The sequence below is a fragment of the Myotis nattereri genome (genome assembly GCF_964212035.1).
Source record: "Myotis nattereri genome assembly, chromosome: 11".
NCBI classification, from domain to species: Eukaryota; Metazoa; Chordata; class Mammalia; order Chiroptera; family Vespertilionidae; genus Myotis; species Myotis nattereri.
The window spans coordinates 43,543,334-43,558,630 of record NC_138086.1 but is presented as its reverse complement, the minus strand read 5'-3'; the positions used below and the strand labels follow the sequence as shown (position 1 = coordinate 43,558,630).

The 15,297-nt window shown below is 36.5% G+C and overlaps 1 protein-coding gene across 1 annotated transcript; it reads right to left on the bottom strand.

Annotated features, from left to right (window-relative positions):
* Nucleotides 1-5,303: 5,303 nt before the first annotated feature.
* Nucleotides 5,304-14,238, bottom strand: STEAP2 (STEAP2 metalloreductase). The gene is made up of 4 exons (XM_081102227.1): nt 13,715-14,238; nt 10,716-11,243; nt 8,625-8,789; nt 5,304-6,626 (listed from the first exon to the last, which is right to left on the bottom strand). Exons 1-4 carry the CDS (start codon nt 14,204-14,206, stop codon nt 6,339-6,341), a joined length of 1,473 nt encoding a protein of 490 aa, XP_080958353.1. The 5' UTR covers nt 14,207-14,238; the 3' UTR covers nt 5,304-6,338.
* Nucleotides 14,239-15,297: the final 1,059 nt, after the last annotated feature.

Genomic DNA, 15,297 nt, shown 5'->3' with positions numbered 1-15,297 from the left:
ACCAGAACTACTATGCTATCCTAGGTTCCCTAGAGCCTGCTATAAATACACAACAACATTCAACTGCTGCCACTTTATTGGGGGGCACTATTTCTGGGAAGCATAAGTTAGGAAAAGATGGAAGTGAGGCAGGCAGTGGAGAAGGAAGTACAAATATAGGTGTTATTGAGCTGGCCAAAGCTTTATAAGGGCAGTTAATTCCTAGGTCTTTTAGAACATTTTCCTGGAGGCCTATGGATTATTGCACTTCTCAACAGCCCATCTGGGGGAAAGGAAGGAAGAATTTATCCACCAGCTCCCTCTGGGGCTGCATCTCTTTGGTCAAAGTTCTCCCCTCAAGTAGGGTTGCAGATTTAGCAAATAAATAAATACATATTAGATAATAAATATTCCCATGCAATATTAGTAACAGAATTACATTAAAAAGTTATTTGTTGATTTTCTAAAATTCCAATTTAACTAAGTGTCCTGTAATTTACTGGCAGTTCTACGCTCAGGACATGAACACCCGTGCATTGCCAGGCAGCTTCAGAGGAAGCCTGAGTCTCTACAGACACTGTCCACAGGCACCAACGTTGATTTCTCCTCCTCAGTACAGCAGTGTGGCAGTGGTGGTGATGGTGGTGGTGAAGAGGGCAGCTCCAAGCCACTGGCCAAGAGGCAAGGTCAGAGGTGGAGGTAGTGATGGGTTGGGGTGTGGGCAGGAGGATTGCAGGCATGGCTACATGGATGTGGGGTGATAAATAACAATTTTCTGTAAAGATGAATCAATATTCATGATCATATCTTGTATCTGTAGGACCATACTGTACTACTCACTGGAAATATAATAGTGAATAAAACAGAGTTCCTGCAATCTGGGTGATTACAGAATATAGCTTGAATATTGTGTTGAGTCCTGGTTTAAAAAACAAAAACAAAAACCTTAATGGCTCAGACAATGTGGTTGAGTGTCAACCCATGAACCAGAGGGTCACAGTTTGATTCACAGTCAGGGCACATGCCCAGGTTAGGGGTTCTATCCGCAGTACGGGTGTGCAGAAGGCAGCTGATCAATGATTCTCTCTCATCATTGATGTTTCTATCTCTCTCTCCTTCTCCCTTCCTCTCTGAAATCAATAAAAACATATTAAAAAAAGAATAAATGCTAGTGAAAAGAAATGTTTGAGAATATCAACTCATTAAATAGATGGTTTTCTAAATTATTACTTTGGCAAAAACAAACAAATAGAATCCCCAGGATTCCAAAACTATTACGTGTATTTTTTGGATACTTCTAAAAAGTATTAGATATCCTCCATAAAATATTGGAATTATTATTCAGTAAGATAGAAAAATTCATTTATATACAACATTTCAAAAAAGAAGTTAAAACACATTAAATAGTACTTTTTATTTAGGTGTTTATAAGGCAGATCTATGAGAATGATATAAAAACATGGCATATAATTTGATAGCAATAATTTGGTGATTACAGAGTTTTAGCAAATATCTAGTACACAGTTATAAAGACTATTTTCGAAGCGGATACAAAATATTTAATCAAAGATCAAGACAAGAAGATGAGTATAATTAATTAACAATGGAAAACCGATTCTAACATGAACTGCACATTTTCCTTTAAAAACTTTTAAAGGTAAGAATTATTGCATTCTAGTTTATTCAAACAGTGTTGAACGGTATCCTGACAAAAAACTGAAGGCTGGAATGGGTTGATTTTGACTTCATATAAAGAAACCCAAGTTTACAATGGCTTAAATACTGGAAAAGGCAATCCAAGTAATGTAGTAGTTAAGATCTTTTTAGTCTCCAACGTGCCTTCCTTAGGGTGTGGCCTTGGTACTCTTGGATTTGTCAAGGCTCCTGTTATTTCCAGAATCCCCGCAGCCAGACGGAGGAATAAGATAAAGAACACATGCTGGAAGCCCCTTCCAGGAAGTCACTCATACATTCCCCGTACATCTCTCTGGACAGCACTTAGTCACATGGGACCACCAACTGCAAGGGCAGTTGAGGAAGTGGATAGACAGCAGCTTTTAAAGAAGCAGGGTAACTGTAGTCCCTGTCCAGTTGGCTATCTGAAACACTATGTAAAACCTTTAAAGAAAATGTTAAGAGAATATTTCCTAGACGTTGGCATCATGGAAATCATACAAAAGCCCCTGCTTTGGCGATTTAACTTAGCCAGGCTAGTCACTGGGACTATCCATATAGGCTGCCCTAATTTTGAATGGCTGCATGTATGAAAATCCAGTGATTTGGAAAGCAAAAATCTCAGTATGCATATGTGTTAGGCTGAACTAAGCATTGTTTTGGTATCATATGGGCAGAATTTCTGAATATTAGCACTTTACAATTTTTCACATTAAAAAATTGAAGAACTTTTCATTCCTGTAAAATTCGCTGTTCAAAGGTAAGAACAGATTGTGTTTCCACTAAAATTATTACAGTTCCATTTAGAGCCGTTACACAGACTGAATATACACCAGAATGTGTTTTACTGACGTACTGACTTATGAACAATTGAAGGCGGAGCATCTCCTTTTCTAGATGACACATCACAAATATAAATCTTAACCCTGGACCAAGGTGTATTATTTGTAATACATTGGCACTGCTCTAAGTCATGAGTTTACAAAATAATTTCAATAACATTTTAGGCTGTTTACTTATTTCAAAACAGATTTTATAGACTGATACGGGTTCAGTGTTTATATTATTCCTAAAGAAATACTTATGAATATAATTTATGGCCCTTTATTTAAAATGTCTCATTAAGCCGAAACCGGTTTGGCTCAGTGGATAGAGCGTCGGCCTGCGGACTGAGAGGTCCCAGGTTCGGTTCCGGTCAAGGGCATGTACCTGGGTTGCGGGCATATCCCCAGTAGGGGATGTGCAGGAGGCAGCTGATCGATGATTCTCTCTCATCGATGTTTCTAACTCTCTATCTCTCTCCCTTCCTCTCTGTAAAAAATCAATAAAATACATTTAAAAAAAAATAAAAAATAAAATGTCTCATTAAGAAACCTTAAAATTCACAAATAAACCTCTTTCAGAGGAACTCTCTCAACAGAATGTATTATGAAATAGTTCAATGGCAAAAGGCAATTAAAAAGAATTAATGTTTTATATTTCACAGAAGATAAACAATACAAAAATATGGATATGATTTATTCTTTAAGCCCTTTTACACAAATAATTTTCATAATCTGACTGTATGAATGAGTATACCTTATGCTACTATTATCAAATTAATTTCAAAAGTAAAATTCCTTAATCAAGTCAGGATTATGCCAATCTATTAGAAAATAAACAGGTAGTTTAACACTGGAGCTCATTAGCCAATCCCATACATAGCACAAAATAATCATCTCTGATAAATACTATAAATATAATTTATTCATACTTTAAAATATTTTAAAATTTAAATAAAAATCTCTACACATAGGCAATCTCATCTAAATTTCTATAAATGCTTTGAAAAATATATGTTAGCATGAATATATTCTTATTTAAACATGTTCTTAAAAATTATTAATAGCAGAGACATATGACATCTGCACAAAAAAGCTAAGTAGCATGATCAGTTGAGGATTATTTTCTTTTTAGGAAAAAATTACTTGATTTTTTGCATAAGTTTAAGACTGGATATGTTTTCTACATTCTTATAATTTTTCTCAGGGGCACTTCTCAAAGTACAGACTAGAAAACAAATTCCTATTACTTTAAAGTACCCACCACTTTCTCACATCTAGCAAGAACAGAATTCAGTCCTACTTCTGAGGCCAGAGTAATGATTTTTTATAAAAGTGATTATGAAAAAAAGTGATGAAGAAAATAATCAGGTAGGAAATAGTAAAATAAAGCAATTAAATGTCAACTGAATAAAACAACTAAGTCAATATTTTTGCATTTTAGAAAGGTTTTGAAATATTTAGAGTTATAATATACTACCTTTATTCTAAAACTTCAAAACTAACTTTATCGTTGTAAAGGAGAAAAGGAGATACCATTTGAAACAAGTTACATCTAATATATATATATATATATATATATATATTTTTATAAACTGTTTTTTTGTATTTCCAAAGTCCCCATTTATCTCTAAGCGTGATCATTTTATTTATAATACATTGGCTACTCAATATATATATGTGCAACAATATACTTCCATAGTCATCTAACTTTTAAGAATATTTAATTGTAATTTCACATGAAATGGTGAACATATGGTCTTAAGACAGTGAAACTTAAGGAACAAGAAAGTATTGAAAATATGCTAATTTCACTAGTCCGCTACAATAGTTTATGAATGTTTACCTTTAAAAGTTATCACCCAATTGAATTCCTACTAAGAACTAACAAGTAAGTAATTATCAAGAGGGGAATACTATAATTAAAATAAAGAAAATGGAGAGCTCAATTAAAAAGTAAAAGACATTAAACTTCACCAAGAAGAGAACATCAGAGAATCATGAGTGATTTACCAAACTGGCATAATGTATAGTAAGGAAAGAGCCATTGGTGGGAAAGGCAGCCTCCACTAAGTAAATGCCCTTTTATTTTTGGCAGCTGGATTCAGTAGTCCTCAGAGGGTAAGCTTAGAAATATTATAATTCCAGAGAAGTGCATATAATTGTATCTTGTCTGCAATTTTTTATTTTAATAAGAGAGAGCATATGGGGAAAAATGTAGGGCATTCTAACCAAAGTCTGAATAAAATGACATTTTAACGTGGAATGTCAGCACTGAACATTTTTATGAATAATTTGTATGATTATATATCTCCAGAGTAGATTTACAATTGACCACGTCCCCTAATATCCTTCAAGCTTGCAAACTGCTCCCCAGTGAATGGTTGAGCAGGCAGGAGGACTTCTCAAGAGGAGAAAAGGAAATGACCAACCTACAGGGACTTTTTAAGATTCTGTAGGACCTCAGCCATTTATTAAAATTGCCATGGTCCTATCTCTGCTGGAGTCCCTCACGGTACTGGGAGGCATACGGACTGTCATGGGTCTCCTGGGTCACGTTCCAGGCAAGATCCTCCCTCAAGGTAAGAACTGTGGATTGTATCACAATTAGATAACCACAACTCACTCTCAAGAATGTCAATGCCTTTATCCAAAAGAGGAAGCAGACAGATTGGCATCATGAATGCAATGCACAGAGATGGAGCAGGGGCCATTCAGCCTAGTGGTTAAAATCACAGCCTCTGAAATATGACTGCTGGGGCTTCAATGCTGGCTCTGCCACTAACTCCATGACCTTGAGCAAATTACTTAACTTTTTTTCTTCAGTTTTCTCGTATGTAGAATGAGAATGATAGCTACCCCTGTCACAGGACTGTTTTAAGTATTAAATGGGATAATACAAGTAAAGTGCTTAGAACAACAGGACACGGCATGTTAGAATCCCTCAATGAATTTCTGTAAAATCCTGCACCATAGAGTGTGATGATTGGCTAAGGTGCAACAACATAGATCGGTTGACAAACAACTACCTGTGTGTATAACTAATATTTTCCCTTTAACTAGAAACAATTATACGATTTCCAGGATTGGTACTATATTAGCAAAATCAGTTTTGGAAGCCAACAGTTACTGTCTTCTCCCTGTCAACATATTCAAATGGAACTGCTTTGTAACAAGGTAAGGGAGAAAATCTTTCATGGAGTACACATTACCAGTATATCTTTCATATCTCCAATGCATTTTTAAATATAATTTCAGGTTCAATTTGTCTTTTCAGTTTTCTGTTTGTTCACATAATCACATCAATTCACAAAATCAATGACATTCTTCAAATCCTATCTTATGGGAGAAATATAGGAATATAATCATGTACTCTTACCTAGATGCTAATGTAATGCATCCTTTCTTAAAAAAATATATGATTATGCATTTCTAATTCTTACACTGGATAATAATTAAAACCTTGAGCTTCAGAAAAAAACTTATCTATTGAATTATATTAAAACTTAAAATTCTGCTGGTTTGCAAAGAGTTTTTAACATTATTAATCTATATTATTAACTATAAATATTTTTGCCTGACTGTGGAATACAGTTTGTTAAAATAATAGTAATGTCACAGTTGTGCAAAACAACAACAAAAACACCTACATTTTAACAATAACTACAAAAATCTATATTGACAAAAAATGACATTTGTGAACATGAATTTGAAGAAAATTCTACCACTATTTGGCTGAGATCACAATGAACAAGTTTCAGCCCATAGCAATTTGACAGCACACTGGCGACTGAACACACAGGAAGTCATACAAGTAATGGCATGAGTAGGAAGTCTTATGGCATCAGCGAGCACCATTTATCATCACATGACTGTGACCCTTTCTGGTGAGAAATGAGGAACTGCTCCTCCAACACCTTCTTCTGGAAACTGGCTCTTTTCCCAGCCCTTTTTAATTCTCTTTAGCTTTTGGCTTAGACATGGAAGAAGTAAAACGCTCTTACCCAGAATTACAATTGATGGCAAAACAAGAGCGAGAACAAAGTTTGGTGGTGTATAAAATCTGTAGTACTCTCCTTCAAAAGCTCGTTTCCATCCATAAATTAAAACATGGAAAGTGCTTATGAGCAGAGCGACATAGCCAAGAGTAGACTTCGGATGGAGGAGGAAGAAAAAGAAACAAAGAATAAGAAACAAATTACTCAAATTCATAAATGTACCTATTTTATCTTAAATTACTATTGAACTACTTTTTGTTCTCTACTAAATTAAACAATGTAAGCACTTTCACATATATATATTTACATCCATACTTTTTATTTGACACAATTAAAGCCATATTGCATAGTTTAATATTCTAATTATTTCATTTATTATATGAAGAACTTTCCCCTAATGTCATTGAGAATGAACCATTTAATGCTGTATAATATTCCATTGAATGGATGTGCTATAATTTATTTAACCATTCCTTTCATTGATTATTATTTACTTTGTTTCCAGCTTTCCTCAACTATAAATAATGTCACTCTATGCCCTTTTCTATATTCTGGTTTACTTCCTTAGAACTGATATAGTAGGACTGCTAGTCAAAACATCTGGCTTTACTTTCAGGGTGTTGACAAAACCTGCTAAACTTTTTTATATAGGTTATCCACATTTCTGCCAGTTGTGTATATTAGGAAAATCGAGTGTGTTTATATATGTATGCATATGTACATACTAACTGAAGGTAAATATGAAAAACCTCATATATTAACATGTAATATAAACAACATTTCAAACATGTGGCTTTATTGACCTTATTAAATGAAATTATTAAGAGCACTGCAGTTAAGCAGTTTACAGGTTAAAATCTAAAAGGTCAGCATTCCTGGTTCCCTAAACTATGATGTTCGATTGTTTACTTTGAGACATACCCTATTACATAAATGTAATATTGCATCTGTAGAATGATGAAACATCTAACTTCACTGGGAAAGGATCAAAACTCTAGCAGAAAATTGTACTGTCTGCAATTACTCATCTAAATCTATAATGATAGTTTGCACCCATCTAGCACCTTTTATCTGAGGGCCTTCTATTTCTTTCCCAGTGTGATTAAACTAGCACTTTGCAAAGTATTCATATTTTCTTTCCCTCAAAAGAAGAAAAAAGAATTTAGACCAGGGAAATGCCCTTAATTTGAATGAGATTTTTAGATAATTTAAAAACAAAAAATCTCAAGTAAATAAGGAACCCTTCTCCCCCAAATTCAGTTTATCACCAAATGATACTTATCGGCATTATAGTGCTGTAAATCATTTGATACAGCCAATACTGATTGGGCCTATGTTTGAGTTATATATTTTTAAATATGCAAATGTAGCCCTGGCTGCATGGCTTGGCTGGTTGGAGTACTGTCCCACACACAGAAAGATGGCAGGTCCGATTCCCGGTCAGGGCACATACCCAGGTTGCGGGTTCAATCCCTGGTTGGGACACATGAGGGAGGCAACCAATCAATGATTCTCTCTCATATTGATGCTTCTCTCTCCTTCTAAAATCAATAAAAGCATGTCCTCGAGTGAGGATTTAAAAAAATACAAATACAACCCCCTTTGTAGACACTCACATAAATATGTATATAACATATACTAAATATACTAATAAGTTCATAAGGCTGGTTGCTTGTCATAATCCATTAACTTAGTTATCTGGTTTGTCACTGCTTTAAAATATTGTTTTAAATATTAGACTGACATCCTCACTTAACTTCAAATTAATGAGATTTTTCTGGACATAGCAGGATGACTCAAAATATAAAAGAATTCTTCATTTGGCTAGTAATACATTGACTGTTGGCTTCAACTTGCTCTAAGCTCACACATCCCCACCTTCATTTTATTTTTCTTATTAAAATAACCTTTATCCATAGCGTAGCAGGCAAGGCTATCAAAGCCAATGCTATCAGTGCTGTAGAACCCTGTACTGGTCTTTCACTTACTAAACCAGGATGGTCCTAAGTTAGCCTCCAACCATATGAGGCCACCAAGCTTACATGCAAAAACACAGCTCCCAAAGGCTCTTTTCATGAGGAGCATTATTTAAAATTCAACTAACATTAGAATTTATGCAGCCCATTCCCACATCAAACAAAACCTCACATACCTGAATAAAACTGAATTCCCTCCAGTTTAAAGCATTGCTCACTGAAGGGATGGAGGTGACTGCCAGGAGGGACAGTAAGCCCAGGCTCATTATGCCAAAGGAGATATACATTTCAATTCTCCAAACTTCTTCCTCGTTCCAAGAGTTTTTAATGTCTGCATGAACCTATCAAGAGAGCAAACATGAGTTTCCCTTATTTGGTAGAACATTAACTCATTCAGCACAGAGTTCACTGTGGGCATAAGAATCCACCACATATGGACATATTTAAGTTGTATTAATTCACTTTAACAAACTGTTATAGAGAACCTATTACTGGATGGTATTGTTTCGGGCATGGGGAAAAAGAGAATGGAGAGTTAAACAAAAGGAGGACTAGGATTCTCTCTTTCTTTGCATATGTGTGAGAAGAGTGGATAAACCTGTCTCATGTTTGTAATGCATCACAGTTACAGGGACTCTGGCATCCAAAGACCACGAAATGCCACGTGGTTTGTCCCAGGTGACACAGAGAAGTACTGGCGGTTAGACTTAGTTTTGAGGTACTTTTACAAATTGGTTTAAACTTGATTGAATTGTTTGGGTACATTCTGGACTTAGTTCAACTTAGAACCTGGAAAAGGAATTTCTAAACTATTTTCTGTGTTCCTTTCTCACATCAAGAATATTTATATGTTGATTTATCTCTTTCTTCTTATCTTCTTTTCCACTGAAGCTGAGATTTCCCTGAGGATAAAGCCCTACTGAATGCAAATATTAATCCACTTGAATTGCCTCATTATTTAATATACTTTTCCAACTGTCCATTTGCCACATTCCTATATAATAACTATATTGATAATGCATATATAATCAAGCAGAGTAAGAGGGATTGGGAGTCCCAGGGTTGAGTTGGAAGTAGGTAGCAGAATTTAAAATGGTGTCCAATGTAGGCCTCACTGCGGGGGTGAGATCCGAGCAAATGATTTGAAGGAGGAAGGTAGGAGAGCTGATATCAAAACCTCCCTATTCAGTTAAGAGAAGTAGTATTTTTAGGGAAAGAATGACTTAAAAACATTCAGATATTAATTTTTTCCAAATTATTTTAGGTTGAAATTGTTGAAACACATGTAAGTACTAGATGCTACATACATGGCCCATGATGCCTTGGCTCCTTATGAAAAGAAAAAGCTTTTACACATTTGTTTTGGTGCGGTGTCCTCGGCTTTCACTGAGAAACACTATATCAGAGAGCTCCCGTGGTACACTGTATTTTACATTCGCTGAGTGGGAATGATTGGGGAAATAGCCCATCATTAGGCTCCCTCCATGAAGCTCTCCTGGAGATTTTCTTGAGCTGAGTGCTAGAAAAGCTTCACCTGAGGAACTGGTATCTCTCCTGCTTTTTGATAACAAAAATCTTGTAGGCATATGTCTTCTGATATGGACTTCCTATTCTGTTTTATGTTTTCACTGGTTCTAATTTTATTTTATACATTTACTGAGAATTGCCTTAACATTTTGTGGAACATAGCCAATTACAAAACATTAAAATAATGAACTGTTCAGTACTGAAAGCAATCATTGCAATAATAACATTAAAAATGAAACAGCCCTGGCCTGTGTAGCTCAGTTGGTTGGAGCTTTGTCGAACACACCAAAAGGTTTGATTCCCAGTCAGGGCACATACCCAAGTTACGGGTTCAATTCTGGTTGGGGCATGTGCAGGAAACAACCAATCTACATTTCTGCTCACGTCAATGTTTCTCTCTCTCTCTCTGTCTCTCTCTCTCTCTCTCTCACACACACACACACACACACACACACACACACACACACACAGTTCTTCTCTCTATAATCAATTTTTTTTAAAAAGGAAAAAAATCCTAATCCTTTATTTCTTTGATTTTATTCTGCAAAGAAAGGGATGGTTGCAGCTTTCACCCTCAATGATTTTGCATTAGCCATGAAACTCTATGCAGGAATATTATTTAAAGAACAGTACTTATCCTGCCCTAAATATACCAAGGTATACAAAGTTGTACCCAATTTTTAATCTTACTGTTTACAAATTATATTAAGCATCACATAAATAACAAACATGCTCCATACCTGCTGATAAGCCATGTTGAGAAACAAGTATCGCTCTGATCTTCTCATTGGTAAGCAGAGGCTATAGGCAACATGAACAGAAGCGAAGAAAAAACTTAGTAATCCAAGCTGTTTTCTACACTGCAACCAGGTCTCCAACCAAGGTGGAAACCTCCTATACTTGGTGCCGTAATAAAGTTGATAAGCAGCTGCCAGGAGACCTGCTAGGTACACCAGGGACAGCAAAGTAATGGCAACTATGGGCAAGGTTTTATTCACAATCTCAATAGGAATCTTGTAAAAGTCACTCTGCTGGTTTTTAGCATAGGGATGTATCACATCTCTGACAAAGGAATAAAGAAAGAAAAATGTGGCCAGGCTTATGGCTACCACGACTGGCCCTCTCCAGAGAGTAAAGAGTTGCAGGGGTAAATTTTCAATCTCCCTGGCTGATGATAATGATCCCACGTCCACGGGAGTAAAATTCAACTGCCGGGCAAGTTCCACAACCTGTTGTCGAGCTTGAATATTGTTGCTGCAAATATAAACCTGCAGCAAAAACAAGAGACACATCATTACTGTTGCTGCTTATGAAAATGGTGATGATCCCACGCTCCACTTAGTCTATGGAGCATCACTTGTGAGGACCAAGTGATGCAAAAGTTAAGGAGATAAAACATTTATTAATTTATTATTTATTAATAGATTACAATAGTGTCATTAAGAATGGCCAAGTCCCGTGGGATGACATGAAAAGAAAATGCAGACAATTCTGGCTAGAACCTGGGACCAGGATGACCTCAGGGGAAGGAAGGCAGGAAGAACAAAGATTCTGGATCACCTGGTTCAATGGCACTGGTGACTTCAGGCCTCCCCTGCAGTGGGTGGAGTTTGAGCTGCTGGTTGTGCCCCGCCCCCTCCAGCTGGAGCTCTGTCTCCCACAGAGAACAGGCTGGGGCTGGCTCGCCAGGCTTTCCTGGATAATATTTAGGTTTGGGGTGATAGTGGATAGTGATTCTGACTAGTAGGGTGATTACAAGCACTGCGTTTTACAGATAATTCAGCAAGAAAGAAGGTGGGCGTGCACTCAGGACTGAATTTGCAACCAACACCTTTAAATTATGTCATGATGCTGTATTATAAAATTTATCTTTTGGCTCAGAAACCAATTTGCCAAGTATCTCTGGAAAAAACATGGGTTATCTCAAGTATATTATTTCATTAGTCAGAATATGATATTCTTTCATCTTTAAATGATGACAATATACTAGGTGGGGAATGGTATAATAAGACTTACTTAATATAAAAAGCAAATCAACTGCCATTTTCTAACACTAAGGTGTTAACCCTATAGGAACACTAATGATAAGATGAGTGGGGTTGGGGATGGGCTTTAGACAACCACAACCTCTTAGATATACTACTGAAGATGAGAGTTCAACAAATATTTGCCGAGCACCAAATTCATTGCTAGAGTGAGCCACCATTACTTATGGGTAGGTGATCTCACCGAGGGCTAGAAAAATACTGCTATTAAGTAATGTTTGGGGGAAACAGATTCCTAAATATATTTATCCCTGAAGATGTTTATATAAGGGTTCTAGAACAGACCACACTGAAACACTGGCATGCTAAACCTATTTATATTATGCTGACAATGTAAAGCTCTTTGCATTGTTAATTTTACCTAATATTAGGCAGATGAGTGACAAAGTCTATACTATTATACACATGCTCATGAACTTCTAAAATAGAATGGGGGACAATACCTATATAATTGAGAAATAAGGAAAGCATTCTAAATTAATTTATTACAGTTGTGACAATGATGAAGTAAACTCTTTTATTTGTTGGAAAAATCCTATAAATTATGAAATTTTATAATAAACCTAAAAGTATAAATCAAACATTCATAACAAGGACACGAGTAGTATGAACTACAAATGAAACTATTTCTGTAGCTCCCTTTGAATTAAATCATTGTTCCACAAATTTTGTTGTTGTTAAAGAATTAAAATGATCACAAATATGGGCAAAGGATTAATTTCAGGCCTATCTCTAATTTAGTCTGTATACATCGCTCAACTTTGGTGGATATGCAAAAGGAAAAAAAAAAGGATTCAGAAATAGCCTCTAGGAAAATTGGAAAATATATATTCTTTTACCAGCCTTCCAAATTAAAGACCCGAAAGTGAACGGCTATTGTGAATGACATGCAGCATGCAGTGATATAATACTTGAATTTATTTTCTAAGACTCCTAATCAACTATCGTTATGGACAAAAATAACGAAGGTATTTTGTCATCATGCTTAATTATAATGCAGCATCACACTTTTAAGGCGCACTATTCATATGTTTACTTACAAAGGCTCTCATTCCACAAAGGCATGGAGGGAGTTCCCCATCTGCTTTGATTTTCAAGGTGAACTAGACACAACCCCTCGCTCAAGGAGAACCTAAGAAATCCAATCTGCTTCTATCTTGCCCACAGGGATTAAAACCTACACTTAACAATAAAATAAGCTGTGCTACTGTATTTTAATAAATTCTATGAATAACCTATGTAAAATAAAAAGGTACTCCCAAAGCATTCTTCTGGAGGGTCACATTAAGTCGTATTTCATACAGTGATGGAATACAGTTACAGAATAGTTGCAAGCAAGGAAGAGGGGAGAAGAAGGAAGAGGGAGGAAAGACGGTTGGGAGGGAAGGAGTGAAAGACAAAGGACATGCTTGCTGTTTATTTCTATTTAGGAGGAAGCAAGGAGAGATCAATTCAATGTGTTCCATTCTTCATCAGCCAACCTTGCCTTTTCTTGGATTAGCTGGTTATGACAGAAAAGTACAAGAAAAGATGTGTGCTCCTACAAGGTCAGGACTTTTGGGTGCTCATACATAGTTTTCTAAATGATAATCATTGGAGGGGGGTCTGAATTTGGTTTTTAAATGTATGCTATTTGTTTAACTACATAACCACAAAATACTAGATAAACAAGAATAAAATGTAAAAATACACACCTGCCGGCTGGCATCCTTTGGCCCTAACTGAAGTGCCCAGGCTGAGATAACGTTAAATCCTTTGACAACCAGTGAATCCGGGAATAAGGAAGCCAAATATTCAGCATTGGACTCTGGGTATTGGTTTACCCTCATGTTATTGCTCACATCAATGAGGATTTTACCCACGAGCAGATGTCTCAGGTCCCACAGGGAGGTGTAATGTTCTCTGTGTATAGCAACAAATATTATATTTGTTTTTGTTAGAACATCTTCATGATGAGTGACATCTACCACATGAGGAAAAAATTCAGAAGCAAATTTAGGATTTCTACTTCCTATGACCACATGATAGCCACATCTAATAAGTCGAATGGTCAGGGATTTGGCAAAATCTCCACTTCCAATTACACCTACAGTGACCTTCCTTGCATCTTTGATACTATTTATGCCATTAGGCAAAAAAGTATCACTAAGGCTCTTAGGGCTTCCCATCATCGAGATAGATTCCATGACAAGACTCTTCCAAGATCACCAGGGATATCCTAGGAGAGAGAAAATAAAATGTTCATCAATTACCTCTTACCAAACGTGAATACACTTTTAGACATTATAATATGGCCCTCGTTTGTAGACATACAATATTTCTGCAAGCTCTATAACTTAGAGCACAGTAAGACACAACTTGTAAGCTAAAAAAGGATCTCGGAATAGAAAAAATGAACTGTCACAGAGGTGACATGCTAAAGTGGAGCTGCTCAAATTTTACTGTGCACATGAATCACCTGAGAACCTTGTTAAAACGCTGACTCTGATTCAGCAGTTCTGGAGTGCGGCCCAAGATTCTGCATTTCTAGTCCAGCGAGCTGCTGCCGTTGGTCTGCAGACCCCTCTTTGAGCAACAGGCACTGGGGAACACAAGGAAGAGATGGATGTCCTCACCTAGAACATTTTATAAAACACAGTTCTAACCTGATTACCCAGTTTCGCAGCAGATCAGAAAAGCTGCTAGTGGTAGGAAGGACTACGGTAGGACGTTATAGCACACAGGACGACAGAAGACAGAAAAACCATGAAAAACAAACGGCTCTGGCCAGGTAGCTCAGCTGGTGAGAGCGTCCTTCTGGTATACCAAGGTTGCCGGTTCCATCTCTGGTCAGGGCACATACAAGAATCAACCAATGAATACATACATAAGCGGGATAACAAACAGATGCTTCTCTCTCTCTCTCTCTCTCTCTCTCTCTCTCTCTCTCTCTCTCTCTCTCTCTCCCCCCCATTCCTCTTTCTCTAAAATCAATCAATAAAATTTTTTTTAAAAAAATCTTTAAGTCCAGACTCTCAAGAGTCATTTGGCATGGAGTCTATAAACTATCCTATACACCTGACTCATATTAAATGAGAATAAGATAAATCAACTACTAAAGAATGAACTACTAATGAACCTTGGCACTTACATAATATCTTAAGAAAAACAGGCATAAAAATATAATAAAGTGCCCTAACTGGTTTGGCTCAGTGGATAGAGCGTCGGCCTGCGGACTGAAAGGTCCCAGGTTTGATTCCGGTCAAGGGCATGTACCTTGGCTGCGGGCACATCCCCA